This window comes from Macrobrachium nipponense, chromosome 46, assembly GCF_015104395.2.
Source record: "Macrobrachium nipponense isolate FS-2020 chromosome 46, ASM1510439v2, whole genome shotgun sequence".
Classification (NCBI taxonomy): Eukaryota; Metazoa; Arthropoda; class Malacostraca; order Decapoda; family Palaemonidae; genus Macrobrachium; species Macrobrachium nipponense.
In genome coordinates, this window is record NC_061106.1 from 27,614,133 (window position 1) to 27,641,755 (window position 27,623).

The 27,623-nt window shown below is 35.3% G+C and overlaps 1 protein-coding gene across 4 annotated transcripts in view; it reads left to right on the plus strand.

Annotated features, from left to right (window-relative positions):
* Window positions 1–27,623, plus strand: part of LOC135214831 (sphingomyelin phosphodiesterase-like) — a 94,617-nt gene that overhangs the window by 60,405 nt on the left and 6,589 nt on the right. For 3 of the 4 annotated variants that reach the window (XM_064249225.1, XM_064249227.1, XM_064249226.1), the window contains 12 exons: window positions 5,935–6,013; window positions 6,701–6,896; window positions 7,830–8,026; window positions 14,881–15,014; window positions 15,262–15,426; window positions 16,187–16,414; window positions 17,977–18,149; window positions 19,422–19,613; window positions 20,079–20,249; window positions 21,823–22,015; window positions 23,172–23,356; window positions 23,603–23,788. In XM_064249225.1, the coding sequence (XP_064105295.1) occupies window positions 5,962–6,013; window positions 6,701–6,896; window positions 7,830–8,026; window positions 14,881–15,014; window positions 15,262–15,426; window positions 16,187–16,414; window positions 17,977–18,149; window positions 19,422–19,613; window positions 20,079–20,249; window positions 21,823–22,015; window positions 23,172–23,356; window positions 23,603–23,788 (2,072 nt within the window). In that variant the 5' untranslated portion in view covers window positions 5,935–5,961. Of the gene's footprint in view, window positions 1–5,934; window positions 6,014–6,700; window positions 6,897–7,829; window positions 8,027–14,880; window positions 15,015–15,261; window positions 15,427–16,186; window positions 16,415–17,976; window positions 18,150–19,421; window positions 19,614–20,078; window positions 20,250–21,822; window positions 22,016–23,171; window positions 23,357–23,602; window positions 24,869–27,623 lie in introns of those variants that run through there. The other variant, XM_064249228.1, reaches the window with a different exon arrangement.

Consider the following 27,623-nt stretch of genomic DNA (forward strand, 5'->3'; position numbering starts at 1 on the left):
TTTTTAAGCATATATATATATATATATATATATATATATATATATATATATATATATAGTATATATATATATATATATATATATATATATATATACGTATACATACATAATTATTTAGTCACAAATGGCGTTAAATGTCGAATTCACTTTATCTTTGGAATAATTTGCATCCAAAAGGGAATTTTGGACATGCGTTGGCAAGTTGCGAACCGGGCCTTTGATCATCATGCATGATAGGCAGTTGACTTTGACCATTCGACTATCAAGAGTCTTCTTGGCCGGTGCAGATGCACTATCGGTCATAATTCCCCTTTGAGTGCTACATATTCCCAAGGTATTGATTTCGATATTTAACGATAATTGTGAATATTGAAAAAGTCTCGAATAGAAGTGACTATATATATATATATATATATATTATATATATATATATATATATATATATGTGTGTGTGTGTGTGTGTGTGTGTGTGTGTGTGTGTGTAGCTCAAACGAAGCTCCTAGACCCATACCCCTCTCCGGTCTTGGCCAAAACTCTCTGAAGTAGAGTGATTATCAGGTTCTTCATTAACTACTTAGGTCGACATTGATCATATTATCCAACCTGCCCTTCTTGGAATTTAGCGTGCATTATTACATTCATAAAAGCCCCCGTAAGGGGATAGTGCCGTCAGTGCACCTCATGCGGTGCAATGTATGCATTACTTAAGGTTCTTTGCAGCCTCCCCATCGGCCCTTAGCTGCAACCCCGTTCATTCCTTTAACTGTACCTCCGTTCATATTCGCTTTCTTCCATCGTACTTTCCACCTTCTCTGATAATTGATTCACAGTGCCGCTGCGAGGCTTTCCACCTGTTACACCTTCCAAACCTTTTAAGCTACAGCGTTTCAGCGTTTCAGCGTTTCAGCGCTGAATGACATCTTTAGATCCGGCGCTTGGCTTGTCGCCTAAATTCTATACATTAATAGATAATGCATATTGTTTGCGCAACGACATTATATTTTCTATCCTCGGCTGTTTCTCTGGAGAAGGTCGACGACTCAACTTTCAAGTTAGTAACCTAGAGATACGGAGAGGCCTTGTCTGGTGGTCTCTTCGCTCTTATCGCATCGTTGAAGTTATAGGCAACGGTATTTTTATGGCAGCTTCGTCATGTCGAGGTTATCTCTTCTGAATTTCGATCTGTTGCTAAGACACTCCAGCCGTAGATTCACGGTAGCTGTGTTTGCTTCTGAATCATTTTAACGTTTAATATTCAGGAGCGAAGGGAAGTCTGTATTGTCTTGAAATTTGTGGGAAATATGAAAATGTTGTAGATATAGCAGATGTAGAAAGAGACGCCTGCACACCCATGCAGTTTATATACATATTATATATGTATATGTCTTTAAATTGAATTCGCATTACTTTAGGAATAATAACTTGCACACATCGGGAACTGCATATGACAACTACATCAGCCAAGGCTGAATTCGAACCCACCTAATGCCTTTTGGGTTTGACACACAGGTGGCGGACTTATCCACTAAGCTGTCAAAGGAGATATAGGTTGATTTTATCTCTCCTTCGCACAGTCCTATCAAATTTGTTTTCTTAGATCGAAATCAGCTTCTCTCAGCCATGATGACTAAGTGCTAAGATTGTCAGTGCTAATGGCAGAATAAACTGGCGATTTCTGCTTTCGTTTATGACTTTATGTCAATGGCTGCTCTGTCCTATTTCCGGCCAAGATTTTTCATTAGACATTTCGGGAAAAGAATAATTTGACATCTTGGCTGAAAAAGTGACGCCCTACCCGAAAATGTATAAGCAAATACACAAATTAAAAACAGAGCCACTGATGAAGAGAATAGTTGGAATTTTTATTTTGCAATAATCTTTATAGAGAACACAGCCAATGAGGTCTACCAACTGTGGTTTGAAATTGTCGGTAACTTTGTTGAAGGAAAGAAAACCGGTCGTATTTGAAGTCCAGACAAGAGACGGATCATTTCAAAGTGATACTACAAAAATTAGCAACCCTTACGGACAGCGAAGAAAAGAATCTTATGACAGGCACGTCCATTATTTTCAAGCACTAAGAATCAAGTGTCTCACCAAAGCCGATGAAATATCACTGGCTCCGCATCAAGATCAGTTACTGCTGCAGTGTGGGGTCTGCGGTGGGAGGCTGAAACCGACATTCTATGGGAACTTGAATTTCAAGTCAATGGCCCCTTTGGTGTGCTTGTTCCATGTTAATAGGTTTCATCTACTAAAATAATAATAATAATAATAATAATAATAATAATAATAATAAACGGTTCAATTGGTTTTTGCTAAGAGACTGGATAATCAGTCAAGTTTTGGCATTATAACAGTTCATGCCCAGGCATCACTGATAAACCAGTTACGAATCAGTACTTACAGTCTCCATGAGAACTGTTGCAGGTACCCACAACTATGAACGAGGAAGAGAAAGGACGGTTTCGTAACACTCTATCGATGACATCATTCGAACACGTAATTCGACCATTGACATGAAGGGTCGTTTACGGGTCGATGTTCTCGACTCATTCTGCAGCGTGTCGAAGCCGACACCTCTGGGCCTTTGTTCGAAATTGTCGAGCCTGACTTGTCGATTTCGAAAACGTGGAAAATAACAAAAGGAAAAAGTAGAGTCGGCTCGGTACAATGCTTCATCGCCATCGGCGTCATTTGTAATCCTTCCGCTTTTTGCTTTTTAGTTGAATCATCCACATGAAAATAATGAAATAATGTTTTTTTTTTTTTTTATAATGGACGTGAATGGTTTACGCCTTATTCTTCCAGTTTTAATTCATGTCTTTTTTTTTTCTTTCTTTCTTTGGGATGGGGGGTGGCGTTTGTTTCAGGGCGGTACGCCTGACTTTACCGGAACGACATTTATTTTGCTAATTTTTAAGAGAAGCGGACGTGACTATTGAATAAAACAAGTGAAATATGCGCCGAAGGATAGTGAAAAGTATTTCATTTGACGTTTAGTATACATGTTCCTTTAAGATTGAGACCCAGAAAATTTATTATAATAAAATGATAACTTTGGCGGTGGAATATGGTTTAGTTTTCCTCGTTAACGACGCAGTTATTTCGTGGAATTCGAACCCACGATGAATCCTTTTGCCCTTGAATTAGAGGAGTTTGAAGTCAGCACCAGAGCAAGCATGCTTCGCGATTCAGTTCATTCTCATTCAGCAGCATCCTGAATGGACGCATCTGACGCTTGGGTTTCATTTTCTGCGCGATTTTCCCCGTTGGGCGGTAAAGGAAGTCCTGATTAGCTTACCAGTTTGACACTAACAACCACTAACAACCACAGTTACACGAACCAAAATTAGAACTGGGTCCCCTTACTAATATTATTATTGCTCTACTTTTAAACGCAGAATGCTTCAGGCCACAGGAGAATATGAAAACAGTCACACATCAAGACAGATAGGGGAAATAACGAATTAAAAATAAGATTAACAACAAATAAAAGCAAAATAAAATCAAACGAATGAATAAAATCTTCTGATGAGGTGCAGTGGATGAACAAAAAATAAATGACATCGAGTGTTTCTTTGAGAGCAGCTTTGCTTAGTGAAGCCTGTGGCCAGCACTTATCAATGCAAAACTTGGAACCTTCAAAATTAGACTTCTTAGCGAAAGAACACCCGTTGTTTTGGTGATGTGGCTATTTCGTTTTGCGCATCTTCGCACAGGACTGTCAGTTGTCTCAAAAGAGGAAAAGCGAGCAAGTGTATGAATGGAAATATCTTTATCGGAAACGTTTTTAAGACCTTACCATCATACATAAGAATATTACTTAATCTTGTGTTGCGTGTTTTTCAGACACGCAACTCGAAAAGAAATAGGCTTATGCACTCGTAATTATTATTGCCTAGTTTCTTGCGTGGTAACCAGTCAGTTTTTAATTATGTCTTTGATTGGTTAGTATCATGATAGAATACGTCCTAAAAAGTCTTTTGCCCTTCTCAGGACCTTATCGATTAGTATTATGATAGAATACGTCCTAAAAAGTCTTTTGCCCTTCTCAGGACCTTATCGATAGGGTTATACATGACCTTACGTATACGGAGATGAATAATTTTGTATTAGTCAAGAATTCTGAAAAAAAAAAAAAATAAATAAATGAAAAATAAAATAAATTGAACCACGCCCTCAGGCGGCAACCTAACGTGACCGTGAAATCTCTCGTACACGACCTGAGATTAATTGACGCTCGGTGAGTAGTTTTTTTTTTTTTTTTTTTTTTTTTTTTTTTTTTTTTTAAGAGATTCGATTGCGTTCCTTTGTGTCCTTTTTACGGAAAGCCTGATATCCACTACCACATTATTTAAAACTTACGTTCCTGAAAAGGCTTTGTAACGAGAAATCTGGCTAAACAGATTGTCTCTGAGTACCGCGAAATCATTGGTGATTTTGAAATATCGATTGACATCTCCTTTGGCGTTTTTTAAGATATAAATTCCTTTAAAAAACTTTGCAAATAGCAATACATGACACAAAGTTAACGTTTTTCTTATTCTTCATGCTGTGAACACCCAGTAGTTTGTAATCACGTGTAATTTTCAAATGTCAGTCTGATATTTTGTTTGGTAACTTCATGGGGAACGAGCTTTTTGAACTGGAGAGATCTTGGGTCTCCGACAATGCCGACAATGAGAAATGTCTGTCATCAATTCATTTCATCTAGTGCGTTTATTTTTATACCCCTCTTCTACTTTTATTCTTTATTTCCCTCTTCTACGTTTATTTTTTATACCCATCTACTTTTATTGTTATGCCCCTCTTCTACGTTTATTTTTACGTCCCTCTTCTACATTTTGCCCCCTCTTCTACGCTTATTTTTATGTCCCTCTTCTACGTATATTTTTATGTCTCTCTTCTACGTTTATTTTTTATACCCATCTTCTACGTTTATTTTTATGCCCCTCTTATCAGACCTCACTTTATCCACCAGGCGGCCCATATTTTACTCGTATTTGTCAGTTATAGATAATTCTTTTAACTTACTTTTCCCTATCAGTCAAAACTATTGTTTGAATAGTTCAGTTTATTTTAATATTGCCAGGTTTTCACACTGATTTTTCATGGGAGCGCAGTGAATAGCACGGGCGTAGTCAGTATTTGTGTGTGTGTGTGTGTGTGTGTGTGTGTGTGTGTGTGTGTGTGTGTGTGTGTGTGTGTGTGGAAGGGCGGCGGCGAAATAGCCACAACTGATGCGTATAAAAAATTTAATACAAGGCTGCAGAAGTTCTAGATAATTTTTGAAATAATATATGTAATATAATGAAAGCAGTAGTGCAATATGAGACATAAGAAACAATATGTAGTGGTGAAGGAAATGTAATAATGCATTATGTATTACAGATGTTTCAGAAAGTCCTGTACTTTTTGCCAATAATTATCAAATGTCAAACTGGTAAGTTCACGAGCACACATACTCAGAAACTGTAATATTCAAGAATACGAAGAAATAATTGTGTCAAATTAATGCTCATGAAGTAAAGTCTTGACTTTCAGTTTTATGGGATAATTACACATACATACATACATACATACATACATACATACATACATACATACATACATACATACATACAGTCGGTCTGCTAAGTAAAGGACGTGAGTGGAAAGATCTTGTAGCTACTCCAGTGTTTATCTTTCCTTCGTGGCTTACACCTTTATTTATGCATTTATCACGTTCCAAACTTTCGTGATTCAGTTATACATACATACATGTATATGTATGTATGTGTATATACATGTGTGTATGTATAATTAATCTTTTTTTTTTGCATCATGGCTCCATTATTCCTAATTCATCCACGCACCATCTTGGAGTCCAGAATAACAATGGTGAATATTTTCCATTATATTTACGATATTATTCTCCCTTGTCTTCGACAGGTAGCGGGGAGCAGGCGAGGCTGTAATATGGTTACTTCACCATGTTTAGTTTTCTTTCTGCTGATCTCGGCTGCTGCAGGTAAGGCTGACGTCAGCCCTTCGTCACTTGTTATCGATATTTTATTATTTTCAATTTATAGAATTTTTCATCTCGTTCTCAATTTTAACTATTTTTCGTGATATAACATTTTTCTTTTTTAATATCTTTCTCTGCAGTGCATTCTCTCTCTCTCTCTCTCTCTCTCTCTCTCTCTCTCTCTCTCTCTCTCTCTCTCTACTCTCCCTCTCTCCATATGTATATATATAGATATATAAATATATACATATATACATATAGTATATATATATATATATATATATATATATATATATATATATATATATATATATATGATATACTAATAAAAGGAGCCCACAAAAACGTTAAGAAATAGAAAGAAAGTACTACTATATTCCAGAGACTGCAGTCTCTCTCTTCAGGTAGGTAATGAATGAGAAAAATTACCGTTACTGCAAAGGCGGTATTTATATACCTAGTACTTTCTCTCTATATGTTGGCGTTTTTATGGGCTCCTTTTATTAGATGGAATTCTGTTGTAACAAACAGACATATACCAGTATATATATATGTATATATATATATATATATATGTGTGTGTGTGTGTGTGTGTGTGTGTGTGTGTGTGTGTGTGTGTATAGTGTTCGTGTATTGAGTATTTATTCTGCCTATAAATATTTTATCCATTTCACTCTCATGTGCTCCCAGGTAGCCCATTATTACCAACTCTTTCGCACGATGCTGCCCTCGACCCTTTGCAAGCCTTCGACGAGGGCGAAGAATTATATGATGGGGTACTCCTCGTCTCCTACCCCGATGCCCCCGGTGGGGACAACGAGACCGCATACCCGCTCCCTACTACCGAGGCGGAGAAGAAAAAGATAGAACAGTTCGACCCTGCCAAGTAAGATGGGATTTCTGTGTGTGTGTGTGTTTTTTTTTTAAGTGTCATGGTTTGGATTTGAACTTTTTATGACGCATTTATAAATAATACAATTCTTTTTCGATATTCATATATTACAGAACAAATTTTAGCATTACTCATGGATTTTTAAAATTGAAGTTTTTCAGTACGGATAATACACTTACACGTCAGTTTCTTCATGCGTTTATGTACTTGTCACATTCTTTTTGAATTTATGAAAGAAGTATTATTGTGAAAATATACATTTACTTGTATGTTTTTCAGGTATGTATATATGCTTCAAATTCTTTTTGAATTCATAAAAAGAATAATATTCTAAAAATATGCATTGACATTTAACTTTCTTCAGGTATGTGTATATTTGTTCACATTCCTCTTGAATTATGAAAAAATAATCATGTGAAAATGTACCTACGTATACTTGCGACTTTCACCGGGTATTTATATATAATAGTTCACATTCTTGTGAATTATGAAATAAAATAGTCTTGTAAAAATATAATTTACATGTAACTGTCTTCAAATGTGAGTGTATGGCTCACATTCTTTTTCAATTTATCAAAAATAATAATCTGAAAATCTACATTGCATGTTCATCAGATTCACATTCTTTCTGAATTCGTAAAAAAATGATTTTATAAAAATATACATTTACAAGTAACTTCGTAAAAATTATTTTATAAAAAAATATACATTTACATGCAACTTCTACCAGGTATTTATATATAGTTCATATTGTTTGAATCCATAAGGAAAATAATTTTCTAAGAATATACATTGACTTGGAGTAGTCTTCAGTACCTGTATATCACTGACAGTGATACACACGTACATTGAATGTACGAGGAAAAAATTGATAGTTTAATCTTTTTCAAGTACGAGGAAAAAATTGATAGTTGAAACTTTTTCTAGACTGAACTACACCGCGCTCCGCCTGGAGATTGACGACGAACTCCAAAAGGTCGGGAAGCGAGAGGGCAAGTTGATTGGAGGCCCCCGTCTGCCCAAGTTCCTGTCCAACTTGGGCAAGTTCCTTGACTTCGAACAAGTTGTGAAGGAGATCGAGACGTCCATTATGTCGACGATGTCATGCAACGCGTGTAAAGCAGGTGAGGAATTCTCTCTCTCTCTCTCTCTCTCTCTCTCTCTCTCTCTCTCTCTCTCTCTCTCTCTCCTTTCTGCCAATCTTCTTTTGAGGTTTCACGCCCGAAATTGATCGACATTGTCAAAATTGGTTACTATTTTCTCCTTCCTGTCAATCTTCTTTTGTGGTTTCACGCCCGAAATTGGTCGACATTGTCAAAATTGGTTGCTATTTTCAAAACTGTCGATTCGCCCCCCCCCCCCCCCCCCTCTCTCTCTCTCTCTCTCTCTCTCTCTCTCTCTCTCTCTCTCTCTCTCTCTCTCTCTCTCTCCTTCCTGTCAATCTTCTTTTGTCGTTTCACGCCCGGAATTGATCGACATTGTCAAAACTTGGGTCTTGCTATTTTCCAAAATTGGATCGATTCCTCCCCCCCGCCCCCCCATCTCCTCTCTCTATCTCTCTCTCTCTCACTCTCTCTCTACTTCTCTCTCTCGCGTCTCTCTCTCTCTTCTCTCTCTCTTCCTGTCAATCTTCTTTTGGGGGGCGGGGGGGTTTCACACCCCTGGAATTTGATCGACATTGTGTCATAATTGGTTGCTATTTTCAAAATTGTGATTCCTCCCCCCCCCCCCCCCCCCCATCTCTCTCCTCTCTCTCTCTCATCTCTCTGATCGTCTCTCTCTCTCTCTCTCTCTCTCCTCTCTCTCAATCTCTCTCTCTCTCCTTTCTGTCAATCTTCTTTTGTGGTTTCACGCCCGAAATTGATCGTCATTGTCAAAATTGGTTGCTATTTTTAAAACTGTCGATTTTTCCACTCTCTCTCTCTCTCTCTCTCTCTCTCTCTCTCTCTCTCTCTCTCTCTCCTCTCCTCTCTTGTTCTCTCCACTCACTCTCTCTCTCTCTCGTGGTTCACAGTCGAGTGGGTGCATGATCGTTCCCCAGGCGATGGGGCTTGTTTCTCTATCCAATGTGCCTGTGTTGTTGACTATCGGAGTAAATATCTAGTTGTCTGTCAACTGTTTTAGGTTGCAGCCTGAGTGGGAGGAGAGACACACCTACACATTAATTACTAATAAGCCGACAGGGTGTAGTACACTAACAAATATGTTTAAAACGGGAATGCCTCGATGAGGTAATCCTCACCCCACCGGGTGGACTCTCTCTCTCTCTCTCTCTCTCTCTCTCTCTCTCTCTCTCTCTCTCTCTCTCTCCCTGAGACAACATTTTATTTGTTTGCTCTGATTTCCATCATTAACTTTGACCTTCTTGCTTTTTATTCACTGGTTCAGAAAAGTTTCTTCCAAGTCATTTCCCTTTTTACACCTCAACGGAAGTTGCCGACATCTGGTGAAATTTTGTATTGGTCATGTTAAAAAACAAAAGTTGTAATTTCTCGGACTTACACTTTAAGGACCATTCTTCAAATGTCACACATTTTGACTGTGACATGAGGCTTGCAACGATGTTTGTAAGAGCAGCATTATGAGTGCTACTTCTTTTTGTGGACGTGAAAGTATAAGATTAAATAAGTTGATAAAAAACGTCGGGTCTTGAGTGCGACAAGGGAGGCTAAATAGCAATATATGTACATACATACCAATTCCAGTTAATGAGTAAGAGTTACCAACTTTGGCCCCTCTCCCCTACCACAAAGATTCGGTGGTTCGTTGAAAATATGATACTAAAATCAGAAATGGTTGTTATTTTTGTAATTTGTCGGCCATTATCTATAATTTCGCATGAAAGGCGGAAAAACAAAAACAAACGGGAAAACCTATAAAAAACTGTACTAAAGAGGAAAGTCTTTATAAAAAGTAGGAATGACTTCTTCACTCATGATTTCCTTTTCTTTCCACACCGCCTACTTTCCCTTGCTTCGAGTCCCTCATGTTTACAGAGAGGTTCGGGGAACCTGTCGACCTGGATGCCTTCGCTGTACGTCATTTCCAGAGAATGGATTGATAGCTGTCTGTCGAACAGGAACTCCTTTGTGAAAGTAAAAGAATTCCTTTGCTGTTAGGTTTAATTGTAATTTTCAAGCACTCTAAATCCCAGTTATCATCCAGGTAATGACAGATCCTTAAAAGGCTAGTAAGTCTTAGAAACTCCTATAGAATAAACGTTTCCTGAAGGTTTGAACTTAGTAAATCCATTGGCCATTTCGTTCTTCCGCTGATTGGTCGTTTCAAGGGAACACATTTCAAAATTCAAACAATATCGTTTGACCTGTGCTTTGCCTTGTTTTTTTTTTTTTTTTTTTTTTTATGCTCAAAGGCATGAATTTCTTTTATTACTTTTAATGGTAGGCTTCGATTTCAAGAAACCATTTTCGTATGTGAGACCGTCATTTGCAAAATACAGTTGTTTACCTTTATAATACACTGTCGACTAAATGGGCGATTTTTGATGAACAGGTTGTTATTCGTCGTGGATTTAATGATAAAAGCTGAAATTCAAGTCCTACGCGTAAAAATGGCAAGACGAGAGACCCGCCTGCCCTCCTGTGTGTTTCTCTGAGGGAGACGTTAAGCTTGCTGACGACCATTTGTATGGCTTTTGCCCCCAGAATGGTTTTTAGAAACTTTACTCAAACACTGTTGACGTTTGACGAGCTGAAACAGAATAAATTTTAACTTTCTCGCAATGGAAATTACAAAATTCATTCTAATAATATTTACAGAATGCAACGCTCCCAGTTCAAGTGCTGATACATTTGTAGTCAACTAATTAAGAAGATACTCCATATATATATATATATATATATATATATATATATATATATATATTGTTACTTAAAAGTATAGTACGCCTTGAAAATATACTACATAAACTTTTCTAGTTTACATAATAGGAGGCTCTCTCTCTCTCTCTCTCTCTCTCTCTCTCTCTCTCTCTCTCTCTCTCTCTCGCGAAATTTATCCAAACGACCTTTTAAAAAGGCATCATTATTACTTGGAGTATTGATTGTGAAAAAAATGTAGCATGTATGATAGCGTCTATTTTTGTTTTAAATCTCTCGAATTCTTTCTCGATTTTCGAAGACGTGGGAAACTATAGAAAAAGATGTCTCATTTCTCTGATTCCTAAAATCGTACGTAGTCTTCAGAAGCGCTGACGACTAGCCTGAGAAAACTTGCGAGTCACGGCCGTTTGGCCGTAGAAAGTCTGTTCCAGTCACAAACTGAAAGTGTTCTGTGCTCTCGTCTGGATATAAATCTGTAATGCAGAAACATACCTGCATTTACATCTTCCTTTATTGCCTACAGCTCTGGACGTTAGTCATCTCCTTAGACTAATATTTTGTATCTCTTTGTGGTTATAAATGGTACTCCTTTTATTTGCTTTACCATTCTGGTTACATGAATACAAGAACTTTTTTTTTTGTAGTCCATTTCGCTCAGCTGCATAGCGTGCATAATTTAAGGTTGTCATTTTTTTTCTGAAGTTACTACATCTACACTCTTCTGGTTCCAACCATCTTTTATTAGTTTTTGTTCAGATTATCATAATTCTCTCTCTCATAAACGTAATATATATATATATATATATATATATATATATATATATATATATATATATATATATATATATATACGTATATATATATATATATATATATATATATATATATATATATATATATTATATATATGTGTGTGTTGTGTGTGTGTGTGTGTGTGTATATATATTAATAATATATAAATATATATATATATATATATATATATATATATATATATAATATATATATATATATATATATATATATATATACATAATATAGATATATATATTTATATATATTTATATATATATATATATATATATTTATCTATATATATATCGAATTTATATATTTATATATATAGATAGATACTTAGCGCACTGCTTGTTTAAAGGCGCCAGATGTATTGGAAGGGTAGATTTAAAGTAGTTCCCCAACCCACGGTCCTGCACACCTCGTTCACCTGCTTCTTTCTCAAAAATAAAAAAAGAAAAAAAATCTTTCCAATTCACAAATCCTTCACTCAGTGTTGCTTCCCTCCGAGTTCATTCAGATCTCGTGCTGCAATCTGTGCTCCTTAAAGTCTATAAAAACTTAGATTGCTGTGTATTACTTATAGGAAGATGAACTCGTGTTATCGAATTTAGACATAATTTTACAGTCAATTATTCTTTCAGTCGTTAGAATTAAACTTGGATTTGCCGTTTTCCTCCAAACTTTTCAGCTTTTTTCTTTCTTCAGTCAATCTGGTTCATGACAAGAGGCAGCGTTATCTTCTCCATTCCAGATTTTCGATTTTGTTTGGCGACAGTAGAATTATTCGTGTTCTGCTTTATCAGCATCCTGAGGGTTTTGTAAGAGTATCGTTAAATATACCTTTAAAGATTAGGTCTTCTACTTTCACGGTGTACGTTTTTAATCATAGTTTAGTAGTGGTGACTGGAATTGTAACTTTCCAGATTCTTGTGATGACAGGAGCTAGCATTTCTTTCCTCCCATCTGAGTGACCCCCATACACCAAATTTGTTTAGCCCTCTTTCACATTAACTGAAATTAGGCTCTGTAGCTGTCTACAGTGATGGGTCCTTTCCTTTTATCCCTAATTTACGAATTCCCTCGAAGTTTCTGTTCCCCCTCCCCCTGTTGCCATGTCCCTTTTTCCCTTAAAAAAAAAAACGTACTCAATTCCTTTGCAAAAAAGTCAGAATTTCTCCCCTGAAAGAAAAAAAACGTAGCTTTCCTGGCAAAAGTTCACAATTTCTCCCCTGAAAAGAAAAAAACGTAGCTTTCTGGCTAAAGTTCAGAATTTCTTCCCTGAAAGAAATAACGTAGCTTTCCTGGCTAAGTTCACAATTTCTCCCCTGAAAAGAAATAACGTAGCTTTCCTGGCTAAAGTTCACAATTTCTCCCCTGAAAAGAAATAACGTAGCTTTCCTGGCTAAAGTTCAGAATTTCTTCCCTGAAAGAAATAACGTAGCTTTCCTGGCTAAAGTTCACAATTTCTCCCCTGAAAAGAAATAACGTAGCTTTCCTGGCTAAAGTTCACAATTTCTCCCTGAAAAGAAATAACGTAGCTTCCTGGCTAAAGTTCACAATTTCTCCCCTGAAAAGAAATAACGTAGCTTTCCTGGCTAAAGTTCACAATTTCTCCCCTGAAAAGAAATAACGTAGCTTTCCTGGCTAAAGTTCACAATTTCTCCCCTGAAAAGAAATAACGTAGCTTTCGCTTTCCTGCTAAAGTTCACAATTTCTCCCCTGAAAAGAAATAACGTAGCTTTCCTGGCTAAAGTTCACAATTTCTCCCCTGAAAAGAAATAACGTAGCTTTCCTGGCTAAAGTTCACAATTTCTCCCCTGAAAAGAAATAACGTAGCTTTCCTGGCTAAAGTTCACAATTTCTCCCCTGAAAAGAAATAACGTAGCTTTCCTGCTAAAGTTCACAATTCTCTGAAAAGAAATAACGTAGCTTTCCTGGCTAAAGTTCACAATTTCTCCCCTGAAAAGAAATAACGTAGCTTTCCTGGCTAAAGTTCACAATTTCTCCTATGAAAAGAAATAACGTAGCTTTCCTGGCTAAAGTTCACAATCTCCCCTGAAAAGAAATAACGTAGCTTTCCTGGCAGAAAGTTCAGAATTTGTTTCCCTTAAAAAAAAACCTAAGTTCCCCTTATCTCTCCTGCAAACTTTGGTTTTGTTAAGAGATCTTGACTTTTCATCCTGTTGCCTTTGAAGTGAAGTGTCAAAAATCTCTCCGCATTTGAGGCAGGAAATTGTTGATGAAATTTTGCAAGAAAGAAAATTATTTCTGTAATCATAATGCTGGAGCCATCTTCCTTTGATACCGTATACTGTTTTATCTTTGTTGTGGTTGATCATCATTGTAATTTTTACTTTCATAGGCCACTGCCTTGTGTTTTATCATTGTTATGGTGATCATCATTGTACTTATTGCTTTCATAGATCACTGCCTTGTGTTTCATCATAGTTATGGTGATCGTCATTGTACTTATTGCTTGCATAGGTCCCTGCCTTGTGTTTTATCATTGTTATGGTATTCATCATTGTACTTATTGCTTTCATAGATCACTGCCTTGTGTTTTATCATTGTTATGGTATTCATCATTGTAATTATTGCTCTATAGGTCATGCCTTGTGTTTTATCATTGTTATGGTATTCATCATTGACTTATGACTTCTTAAATAACTGCTTGGATTGATCATTGGTATGTTATTTCATCATCGTGCTTATGCTTTCATAGGTCACTGCTATGCTCAGTTATTTTCCCGGTCTAGAAATGGAAATGATAACACTGCACTGTAGGATTAAATGGCACGACCTTCGTCATTCATGCCTGTTCTGCTTTTATCCTGTAGGACCATTAATGCTTCGACTTACATAATGGTTGTCTTCCTGAAGGGCGCAGATGGCTAGACCGCTTTTAAAAGCTTGGTCCAGGCTAGACACTTACATGTGCAAATACCTACCTACACACGTGTGTATGCAGACAAATGTCCTTAAACAGATCTCCGTTAGGATGGCTTGAGAAAGAGTGAATATATTACATTTCAATATCCGCTGCTGTAGAGCAAATGAGGTTTGTTTGAGATCTGATAAAAGTTATCAGATGTCGATTAGAAAGGTGCTGTTCGAATTTGATAGAATATTTTCGAGAAGGCCTAATGCTCAAAACCAGTTTTTTATATTTTTTATTTTCAATATCCGTAAAATGGGATGATGCACTTCCGCATACTTTGATAACGAACAGAGTTTTATTGGATAAACTGATTGTTATGAAAATATCAACATGTTAATGAGAAAGTGACTAGATTTCTAGAGCTTATAGAGTAACTCCTCCACCTTCTTGTCTTTTTCAGGTGTGGGTTTATTGCAACACTACGTCCAGAACGGGAAGACGAGGGATGACATTATTAGAGCGGCCTCCAAACTGTGTACGTCTTTTAAAATCGAGACGCCCAGAGTCTGCTTTGGAATAATCCACCTTATGGCGGTAAGTTGCAAGGAAGGGGAAGAAGTGTTGACAGTACACAACGAAGAGGCGCTCGAACACACACCATACATGTATGTATGTATGTATGTATGTATGTATGTATGTATGTGTGTGTGTGTGTATGTTTGTGTTTGCTTGTCTGTCTCCATATATGACCATTTCTTCCTTGTCCATTTGAATTGAAGAAATATGTTCCATATATACCACCGAAAACTTGTTATATACCTGACGACGTCCTCCTCCGCAGGATGAAGTCGTTTACGTCGTGGAACAGCTGATGATGTCCCCCGAAGAGATCTGCGGCTTCGTGATAGGCGACATCTGCGGTGTCCCCTACAACCCCTTCCACGAGTGGAGGGTCGCCTTCCCTCCCATTCCGAAACCTTACGTCCCTCCACCACAGGCTCCTCCGGTGAGTTGTAACAGGTTAGAGGCAGATGTCCGCCTCCCGCCAGTCGCCACTTGTCTTGTCTCTCCTCGCAATGACATCCACTAGCATGCTTTTCCACGGACTCTAATGATACCCTCGTTCTCTCCTGTTACTTTTGTGTTTCGTTTCTTCTTAATTTTGATATCAGATTAACATGTTACCCTTATTTATGTGAACCTGTGTGAATTCCAGACATGTTGTTATATAGGCCTATCGTTTAGTCTCGCTCCTTGTGCATTGGTCATGACATCCATCAACTTGCTCTTCCACGGACTCTAGAGTACTTTCGTTCTGTCCTGTTACTTTTGTGTTTCTTTGCTCCTTAATGTTGCTATTAGATTAACATGTTACCCGTAATAAATTCAAAATATATTGTTATTTCGGCCTATAGTTTTAGTCTCACTCCTGATGCTTTTGTTCTTGTTTTTTGTTTTTTTTTAGATATCCCTGATAATGGAAATTTAAGATGAAATCATCATCTTTTCTTTTAATCGACTTTCTAGAAGCGACAGCCTACGTAATTTTTGCTCTCCTTTACAATATTATCACTATTTTCGAATGAAGAGTTTTAATATTGTTTATGTAGTGCCGACTACGATTTCTCTTCCACGATAAAATTTTCTGGAATAATTCATAAAGCATCTTTTATAACGCATAACTACAATTTTCCTCATGTTGTAGAAAATATCTATTAAGTGAAAGGAAACCTGTTACAACCTGGTCTATTCTTGTTTATCCGCAGGAAGGGATGCCCACATTGAAAGTTCTCCACCTCTCAGACACCCACTACGACCCGGAGTATCAAGAGGGCTCGAATGCAGACTGCAACGAGCCGCTCTGTTGCCGAGCCAACTCTGGCCCAGTGAAATCGCCTGACCAGAGAGCCGGGCTCTGGGGAGACTATCGGAAATGTGACACTCCTCTGAGGACCATAGAAAGCATGCTGGAAAACATTGCTTATTTACATCCCGTAAGTGATGATATTATCATTGTTATTGTTGTTGTTGCAGATGTTGCTGCTATTTTCGCTTTTTCTGTTACATTAGCGGCTCTGGATGACAACAGGGATGCCGGTTAGTGACTAGCAAAAGGTTTGTCACAAAAGGAATAGAACTTAAGTGTTGTCATTAAGTCTAACTAGATTCAGTGCCTTTTGTATAAAAAAGAAATGGTATGTGTACCTCTCCTATATTGTTATTGTTGTTGTTTGGTCTTCTTATTTTCCTGTTACCTTGAAGGTTGTAAAAGACAGCTGTTTGTGGCTTCCAAAATGGTCTGAGACAAAAGCAATAGAACGTGAGAGTTATTAAATCTAACCATACCCAGTCCCTTTGTATAAGAAAAATCATGTTGTTATACATATCTCTCCTATAATTATGATTCCTTCCTTAATGGATTATCTTTGTTTAATCCACGCATAGGTCTCTGTACCTTCAGGACGGAATAGTGAGTTAAATTTATCCTTGTCATGTAAACAGATTTGTAAATTAGATAGAATATAACAATGAGCTTCAGGAACTGGTGACCGTGATAAATTCTTTCTCATATTTTTATTCTCATGAGCTTTTTTCTTGCATTCTTTTAAGTAAAACTTGATTAATGGTTATTTTCTTTTATTATTATTGCCTCACCTAAAGACAATCGTGGATGAATTTTCTCGTATGGTTTTTAGAAAGGTATGATTTAAATTTTTTTTGTTTTGTTTAGGTTGTTCAGTTGTAACTGAACCTCCCAAGAATGTTTCGACTAAAGAAATGTACGTTTATCATCTGCATTCATAATATGATTTATTTTAGACAGTCTTGTAACAAAGTCTGAGAGCTTTTACTTGAGGTTTTAAAGTTTATTTTTTTTATGGAAGTTAACATAATTTATTCATTTCTTTGTTCCTCCTTCTTTTCCAGCAAGGTTTTGTTTGTTCCTCAAGTCTTTTGTTCTTTCTGTTCTTCGCGAATCAAGGTCAAACTAGTGAACATTTTTCGAAGGAGCGACTTCTAAAATCGTCTCGTCTCATAGATACTGAAAAGCATTTTGATAGCCACCCACATTCTTCGACAAAAACTTTTCCAACACTTGAAGAAACAAACTTCTGTAGGCTATATGTCACTGCTTGTAACGTCGTCCAGTAATCTTTATGTTATAGATGTAAAAAAAAAAAAAAAAAAAACTTTTTGGAAGTAACAGTAACGATTATAGGCAAAGAAAGTTCCTTTTCCTGATGCAATCATCATCCTTAAGGTCTTCATGAAGAACCCTTGCCTCCTCTTGAACTTAAGCATAGCTTATCGGGAATTTGGTACTTGATCTAGTATGCACATGAATTTAAGCTAGTACTTGATTCAGAGATGAAAAGGATTTATATACAGATCCAATGAATTACCAGAATAAATTATTACTACTAAGAAAATATGTAGGTATTTTATAGGGATAACATAACTTTTTTCAGTAAGCAAAAAAATTACTTTTTTTACTAGAGTTAATAGAACTTTTTTCCCCATTGTATTGTTTTAAAACTGTTTTCATCCTTTTCAGGATATAGACTACATAATCTGGACAGGGGACTTACCTCCACACGATATTTGGAATCAGACGAGAGAAGGGAACTTGGAGATTCTCAAGTCCACGGTTCAGCAGCTTCTAGATTACTTCCCCCACACCCCTATTTTCCCAGCTCTTGGGAATCACGAGGCTGCTCCAGTCAACAGGTGAGGAAATCACAAATCGTTAACTTATGCAGATTAAACTCATTACCTCCTATGTCTTTATTACTTACAAAAAGTGCTTCGTATTGCAGATGTGCGGTTGATGGTACGTAATTATTTCTCTTATTACATTTTACCCGGCATGTTTTCATCATTCATGTGCACATTACCTCAAAGCAGTTATTAATGAAAACCTTCAGTTATTTTTCAGTAGTATGTAGTATGGTATACACTACAGTATGTATCTAAGTATTTACAGATACTACAATACGACTACAGATAAACTTGCAGTTTTTCTTTATTCAAGCAAACCAGAGGCTTGTATGTCAACTAAATCTGTATATGAAATGTAAAGTATCTTAAGATTTCTCTCTTTCAGATGAGGGCATGATATTGACTTATCTACATTTCTAACTTATAATATTAAAATGCTGCTTAGCTCGATTTTATTACTATTTATCCATACACTACAATATTTAGATAAAAAAAGTTAAAAAATGGCGACAAATGAACTCAGGTATAGTACATAATGACTTTTACACTTTTCCGTTTTCTAAGTAAAACCAGCATCAAACCATGCAAATAAATTTGCTGTCATAAACTTATAATGAAAATATAGTTAACTTTTAATGAAAGAATAAAAATGACATCTTCATAATAAGATTAAAATTGACAACAAACATTTCTCAAGTCATGCTGTGTAAAAGAAATATAGAAAAATTAAAGCAATTGATGGAGGGAAGACTGAAGGCAGAGGGAGACTTAACAGTATATAAGGTGTAAAGATTAGCAGGTGACTGATCTTATCAGTAACACAAAACTGTGAGGAATGTCTGTTGTCAATTTTTCTCAATATAATGCATATTTCACCTTTATTTTTCATTAAAATTTTATTACAATCTTCTTTTGATGTCATTCATTTTTAGCTCTAAGAAGACGCCAGTGAAAGGCAATTTATGTTACATTGTCTCATGTCATTAAGCATTTTTTTTTGTATTTTCCATAAATAATTAGTACAAGATTCTCACACCTCCAAATGTCTTCAAAACAGCGAGTTTGAATTGTACATGAGTTTTACTAAAAATGTGGAGTTAATTATCCAATACTATAAAGTACTAGAGTGTTTCTTAAAACGATGTAGTTAAAGCTTATTAATTACAGTTTCCATAGAACTGTGGAGTTTTTACAGTGTAACAATACGTAGAGGTAAAGCGTATAAGTACAGAATATGTCCCATGCAGCAGATTCCTCATTCCAATTTATTTTGCCTTCTAGTTTTCCTCCGCCTTTCATTGGAGGTGATTACGGTGTCAGCTGGTTGTATGATGAGTTGGACCGTCAGTGGAACCATTGGCTTCCAGATGAAGCCTCGCCAACTGTCAGAAAAGGTGCATTCTATTCTGTTTTGGTGCGAACTGGCTTCAGAATCATATCCCTAAATATGAACTACTGCAATAATAAAAACTGGTAAGCATAGTTTTTCTTGTTCTTAGGGAAATAAGTTACTTTATAAATTTTAGTTTAGGACTTTTATAAATTTTATGAATATTATTTCCTGTAGCAAAATTCCATATGCACAAGCCTTGGAAAGTTTAATTTTCATTAAATATCTTGTTTTATGATTAGGTTCCACATCTTCATAGAATGTAAAATAAATGTTAAATAGCACTTTTCAATAGAGCATAATATTTTATGCTCTGTTGAGAAGTGGTATTTAACATTTATTTTACATTATGAAGATGTGGAACCTAATTATAAAACAAGATATTTAATGATTTTTAAACTGTTGAGTCAGTAGATATCGGTTTTAGGATTGTAATTCAAACGGGATTATGATTAATTGCCTCCTAGATATTTTAATTTTATTTAGTGCTTCAGTATTTAGCATGTTTCATCTGGATTTCCGAATACACAAAATCTTTCGTTCATCAGGTGGTTACTGATGAATTCCACTGATCCTGCACAAGAACTTCAGTGGTTGATCTATGAACTGCAAGGGGCAGAAATGAGAGGCGAGAAAGTTCATATCTTGGGGCACATTCCTCCTGGTCACCATGATTGCCTTAAAGTGTGGAGCCATAATTACTACACTATTGTAAATAGGTAAGTTTTTCTGCTTACTTCTGAAAAGATACAGATTTATTTCAATTTTTCTTCAGACTGCAGTTTCTAGAAACTTGTATTGAACATATGCAATCGCCATTTTCATCCAAAAGGCTTTTAAGAAATTATTTTGTGTTGTAAATACAAACCATTTTCTTACTGGATCATATTTCTTTGGTACTTGGAGGTCCGCTAAGAATTTAATAAGAAAGTATTATTACACTGAGACTCTTCTTTCCCACCGTTATCCCTACATAAGGGGTCGATTGCCTGATGCGCAGATTGAATGCATGAACAGATTGTATGCATTAGGGAAAGTAACATTACAATTATACTGCAGTAGGATTCAGATTTGGATGAACACACAAAGAAGTAATGATGAGTGTAAGCAGAGGCTTAACCCACAGCCTGGTAAATATGAGTAATCTGTTGAAAACATGAAACAGATGACTATTGACAAATGACCTAGACAAATGGCAGGATATACATATTGCTTAAGTACATGGTAGAGTCAGGGAGAGAATGTGAGTTACACACACGCAAATGAACTAAGAAAAACATTAGCTCTGCTCAGAAATTTGAAAGTAAAGTTAAAGGACACTGCATGATAGATGGTGACAACACAAATGGACTGTAGATTCAAGCAGATGAAATGGATGAGTTAGGATGGGTTATACTCAATCCGTGAAAGTGCAGGATTATTTCTAGTGAATTCTTCATTGGTTGGCAATAAAGATACTGATTGGCTCTTTTAAGGCAGTAGTTTGTACTTCATACTTATACAGTAAGTGATAAATTAGTGAAAAAGTCTTGTGTTGTTTACTAAATGAAAAATTAAAGTTAGAGGTTTCATAGTGTAGCACTAAATTAGCTGTATAAATTATTTGTAATAATTCTTTTTAATTTCTTGAAGATTTATTATTAATTAGAAATGTGCAATTTACTGTAGTTGTAATTAATCTAAACAAGTAGAACCATTTTTTACTCTTACCGTACTTTATTTTTTATAATTTTGTACGCTGAATAGTTAACTACCAAATTTGGTTTATCATGCTCTACTGTACAAGAGCAGTTAAAATTTAGAAGGAATTTCTTACTTGCTACAGGTTTTGCTTTTTATTTACCGTATGATAATTTTAGTGGTAAAATTTGCTCAAATTTATCTGAATATGTTAGATATAACCTGGTTTGATTCATACTTTACTTGTGCAGAATTATTTTTGTCTTTTGGTTTTGATGACTACATTTTTTTAACACTAATCGAGTCGGTGCTTATGTGTAATGAATGAATTAAGCATTTATTCTATACTTTATGGCACATAAAAATTTCTTTTGGTTTCTGGGATTTCAACATGACTGTTTCAGTAAATCAGCTCAAATACCTGTAGCAGAATTTGTGCTTTTAAATATAATGTTTAGTCATTTGGATACAGTACTATTGTCTTGAACTTAATTCTGAAAAAGTGCATGCAAGACTTCCAGTTTTTTGTAAGTTTCTAATGAAAAATGGTGTCTATTAAAATTTTTTTATTGTTGTTTGAATGTAAGATATTTATTAATCCTTTGCTTACAGGTTTGAGTCCACAGTTACTGCTCAGTTCTTTGGACATACACATTTTGATGAGTTTGAGCTCTTCTATGATGAGCACAACCCACACAGAGTGACCAATATTGCCTATATTGGACCTTCGGTGACTTCGTACTACAAACTTAATCCAGGGTATAGACTTTATACTGTTGAAGGAGAATATGAAGGTTCAAGAAAGGTTATGTATTTGATCTTTTTTATTTTCTTTTGGGCAAATCTAAGTCCTTATTACTTACTAGGAATTATTGAAAACAATTTTATTATTGCAATTCAAATCTTTCACTCAAGGAATGGAAGGTGAATTTGTAATCAAGAAAGGGACTGAATATTAAATAATATGAGCTACTGACAGTTAACACTTTGCAAAATACGGCAGAAACGTTGTGTCATGCAGTCTTAGTATATCTGTAATCATAGTGCCTCAGATTTTGTGTATGGTATGTTTCCCCTCTCAGTTTAGCAGTAGATGTACTGTGTTTTTCAAAAGCTGATAGATACTGAGACTTTGTCCTTTATTCCTTGCATTTTCAAGATTTTGTTGATTACAGTATAGGAACAGAAATCAGTACTTCATTCTTTATTGTGAGAATCATTGCCATTTTATTTTTCACAAGTAAGATTACTGTAGAATGATATTTTACCAATGAGTATTTTTAAAACCCTGAATCTCTCAAGAGGCAGAGTTAATCTGTATGCTTGGCTTTGCCACATTAGAGTTGTAAAGAACTGAAAGTCTGGCTACATTTTTATTAGCTGTGGTATAACTCTGCCAAGATGTACCATCGTTTTGCCTTAATATTATTTGTCAAAACAGTTGCTATTTGGCTTAGTTAGTAATTATGCCTTCAAGGATGGGCATTTGGGGTGTCAAATATCAAATTTTTTGACAAGTATGAACTAAGTCTAAAATAGTAGCATAAATATCAAAGACCCGTTTCTAGTTGCTACCTATTGCTTCAGAAGTAGTGTACCTTAACAGTATAAAGATTATATATTATCAGTGAAATGTTTTCATGCTTTGTAGACCTTGGCCCCAGACCATTCATTTAATATGTTTTCCCTTTAGGTCCCTAATTTGAGTTTCAGTGTCATATTGCAAATTTATTTTTTATGTTCTGCACAATTCCCATATCATGACATTTTTGTCATACAAGTTTCTTTGGTTGAAAAGAAGATTCTTTTTTGCTATAGTATTCACTACATAGTATCAATATCATAATTTTAAGTGGTTCTCAACTAACGATTCAATTTTATTTCAGTAGTCTGATCCAAAAAATCAATTTTAAATCCTGTTGAAAACTATAAACCACTAATATAAATTTTTCTTATAACAGATGGTTATAGACCATGAAACGTGGGTCATGAATCTTGATGAAGCCAATCGTGATGGAAGACCAAGATGGTACCAGTTGTACTCTGCTCAGAGGGCATACAAAATGAGGAGCCTCCTCCCTCAAGAGTGGAATAACCTTGTGTACAAAATGATGTTAGAGGATGAACTTTTTGAAAAATATCTCAGGTAAAAAAGATTCATCTCAATTAGCGGAACAAGAGATATCACCTATCATGAGCTGATAATCGATAGGTCTAGTTGCTATTTTTTACTTATTTTTTTAAAAGTAATCTTTTCATAAAAAGTTTGAAACCTGTTTGAAATGGTAGATTTCTAGTACTATAGTACTATTCCATTCTAAAGAATTACTCTTCATGTATATAGTTTTTAGAACTGATTCATATATCCTACTAATTGACACATTTTCAACAGGTTTTACTGGAAGAATTCTGTTGCACAAGAAGAATGTGATGAAGAATGTAGGAAACGTATGTTGTGTGACCTCAAGTCAGGTCGTTCAAATGACCGGAAGCGGACATGTGCCAAGCTTAATGAACAAGCAAAGTTAAGAGAGCGAAATGACTGGAAAAATTGGATCTACTCAGGCCTGACTGTGACGTATGTGTGGATAACTGATATTTTCAGTTTTGGGTGAAATGCGGTGCTTCCATATACTACACTATTTGCACAGTACTAGTTCTCTACTTTTTCTTTTCATATCGTGCTAAAATATTTATTTATTTATAATCAACTGTATATATAATGTAACTTAATATTAACTGGTATTGTTTTATCCATGCTAAGCTACATTTCTTATTACTCATGTAGAACAGAATTACAAGGGTTAAAGTAAATATAATTACTAAAACTATCTTTTCTTCATCCAATAACATGGAATCCATAGTGTGTATGTCTCTGGTTAAAATTCATATAACATATAGGAAGTTAGGTGGGCCTTAGATATATAGATACATTTGTTTAATTACATCAGCATATTTCAATTTCCAAAGGCCAATTTTAAACTAGTAGTATTATTATCATACTCCTTATACTTTCACTTATGGCTCAAAGCCTGACTATGAATTACAAATCATGTTTTTAAGTAACTGCTTAGAATGTCCACAATCATGGTCACACAAAAAAAAAGAAACTATCCAAGTTAAGCTTATGCCCATCCCATTTTAAATGGTTTCATTCATGTCTTGTTACCTATGAACACAGTAAGCGTATGAGAGGAGTAAGTCTGTTTGTAATGGTCCCCATAGGGAGCAAATCTCTTCACATGTACAGCCTTCTTATGTTATTCTGCCCTGTCTATGACATTAAGGACTTTCATCAGCCATTGTATTAGATTAGAACTTTTATTCATATCTTCATCTCTCTTACGTCATTACGTACTCCAACTTATTATATACGTATTTAATTTTTCAAAGATATCAGTTAGAAATCATTTATAAATGTATTTTTGTGTCAAGGATCAGTGAAATCATTTTAAAAGGTTTTAGACACTTCAGCTTGATATGCCTTTGGGTTATTGTTGTAGTTAAAGACTGTTTGAAAGAAGTGAAAAAAAATGTGGCCTAGCATGGATCTTGAACTACAGTACCACCTAGTAGAGTAAGCTTAATTCTTAGTCTGTCACTGAAAGTTTCTTTCATATTATGGCTAGTGAATGAATAAAATAAATACTATACTGTCTACAGTGAATTCTTTTCCATATCAGCTGTACCTAAAATGGTGTTAGAGAGTTTTAAGAAAATTCAGTAAGTTGTATGTAGAAAATTGAAATATGGTTGTAATGAATTTTTCTGTAGTGTTAGAGAATGATGTACTGTAGTTAGATCTTGAGCAAGATTTCAGTAATACTACTGTATCTGTATTTGAAATCTGCATGCATATTCTTTTATATCTAAATCTTGTAGTTTACTTAGGTAAGGAACGTTCACATTCATGCTCTTGATGGATGGCAATAACTAGGGGATTTTACTTATGAAATGATGCTTTGTTTAAAAATACATACAGTACTTCTGATAATAAAGGTATTACTTATAAGAAAAGCAGTGAGACATGTACCTGACATCAATTTTCAAAGGTAGGTACATAATATGTAACTATTTTTCATTGGATATGGTGATGTGTTCCCTTCTTTGCCGCTTGACAGTTTTCATAAAATTTCTTAATTTGGTGAGAGAAAGAATGCTTAGTTACTTTTTTTTTTTAATTCTTATTTTGGTTCTGCATGTGATAGAAAAAGGAAGTTTGTGTGTATGTGCATATATCCAGCTGTTTATAGAGGGGTATATTTAAACTATTTGGAACATTAAACACAAATACATATACCATCTGAAAACGAAAAGCTTTGCCATATATGATACTAGTGCACTTCGTGAGATATTCCCTGATGCAGCGATAATCTTGAGTGGTAATGCACTATCTTCTATAATATTTAATGTATTGCAAAGATGTTATTACCAAAATGCAGACATGTTGTACTTAATATTCAGTAGATTCTATAATGATTGCATAGAATGGATATGTGAATAAAATATATTCCAAGAAAGTACATAATGCTTATGTTGTGTGTAAATTGGTATGCATACTTATATTTTTGAGACAACATAAACTGTTCAGAACAAATGAATGTTAGTCATTGAGTTTGAAAGTATCTTTGCTCGAATGGAATTCTGTGGTGTATTTGCATGTTGTATTTGCATTGAAGATGAATTTTTGAGTGGTTGTGTAATTGAACACGCAATATATGGTTGTTTTTTTACAGTTTGATGCAATACTTCAGCATGCAATGTATTTTAGTAAAATTTTTGTTACTACACTGTATATGTAGAAATGAAATTTCCAACGAGAAACATCCTTGGTATATGTAGTCTGTGACTATTATCCAATTGTGCTTTCATGATTTTCTATAGAAACATCTTGATGGTAGTTCATTTACTAGCCATTTTTCCAATTATGGTAACTTGCTATCCGTGTAGTGTATTCCTGGTAAAAAAAAAAGTATTATTCTCTCATTAATAGAAAGGTGATGTGGATCATCCATTTCATTTTTTGTTTTAGGATACAGGTTGCTGAAGTTGTAATCCTAAAGCTATTGTTTTTTTTCTGTCATTTAGCCCTACTGGGGAGGTATTTTGGTTCAGATAAGCTCACATTAAGTCCGAATACTAATAAAAATGACTGCATATCTAGCTTGGCATAAATTTACTATCCATCAGAGAATGCCAGAGAAGGAACCTCAAAACTGTTGTAACCATTATTTAGCATGCAACCTAAACAGCCTAACGGTATATTTTTTATAACAACATCTTTGCTAAGTCACTTCTTTGTTGTATCGTTTTCATTTCTGATGTGGCCAGTTACTTCACTGTTTTTTGCATAGAGCTGCAGGTTTATGCTACTTAAAGAAAGCAGGCTTGCTGTACAATTCTCTTTTCAGTTTCTGATAATCTTCATTGTTCCCTACCTTTGATTTCACATGGTTTTTCCAGTGGATTCTGTGCTTGAGTTTGACTATATGACGCATATGTTATATATAATGTTTTGCTCAGTCCATACTCTTATTTGCTTTTGAAATAACTTAGTGGTTAGCCTAAAGATAGAAAATTTCATCAAGGTGCTGTATTAGTGTTAGTAAGTCATGAGAGTTTGTTTTTGTTAGAGCTGGTCTCTATATTTAGCTGTTTGTTACCCAGTCTTCTTAGAGTGTTGGTTATAAAGTACCTTCTGAGGTTCTGCATTTTGGGTGCGATGAAGTTCTTTATTCTAGCCACAACACCTGCCTCAGTCATTTTATGCTTATCATCATAATCACCATTGATGTACTTACATCAAACAAACAAACAACAACATCATATTTCTCCCTTCCAGGGTTAGACATCTGTTGACATCTTTGATTGCTGATGGGGAAAACATTCATTTGGTATGGGGCACATCAACATTGCCACACCTAATTCTAGTTATGTTATTTCTCTTCTTCCCCTGTTAACCCATGTCCTTAGCTAAGGTGGTATGAGAGAAGTTTCCTTTGACACTTTTCATTTGTTACATTTGTCTTGATTGCCTCATAATCACAATAATATTTCCCCTATGACCAGGTTATTCAGTGAGAGCCATCCAGCCTTCACAGTTTCTTCCCCATTCTTTTTTTATGACAGTGGTCTTTGTCACTTATAGTTAACCTACTCAGGTACTATTAGCTTTATTTATTAAGCATTATTCTTCACTTCCTTAGGCTGCTGCTAAACTTAACAGCCTTTAAAGTCTCCATTTTCGTACACTAGAGCTGGCCATGCTTAGTGTCTGCATTATCCCTTACTTTGTAAATCATCATTTTTGGCCTTTTCCTACTAACTCTGCATGGTTTATTTTTAGCTATGCTAAAATCAGAGACTGAATTCCACTTTCTTAGGCTCTGAGCTTCGATACTGTGTAAAAACTT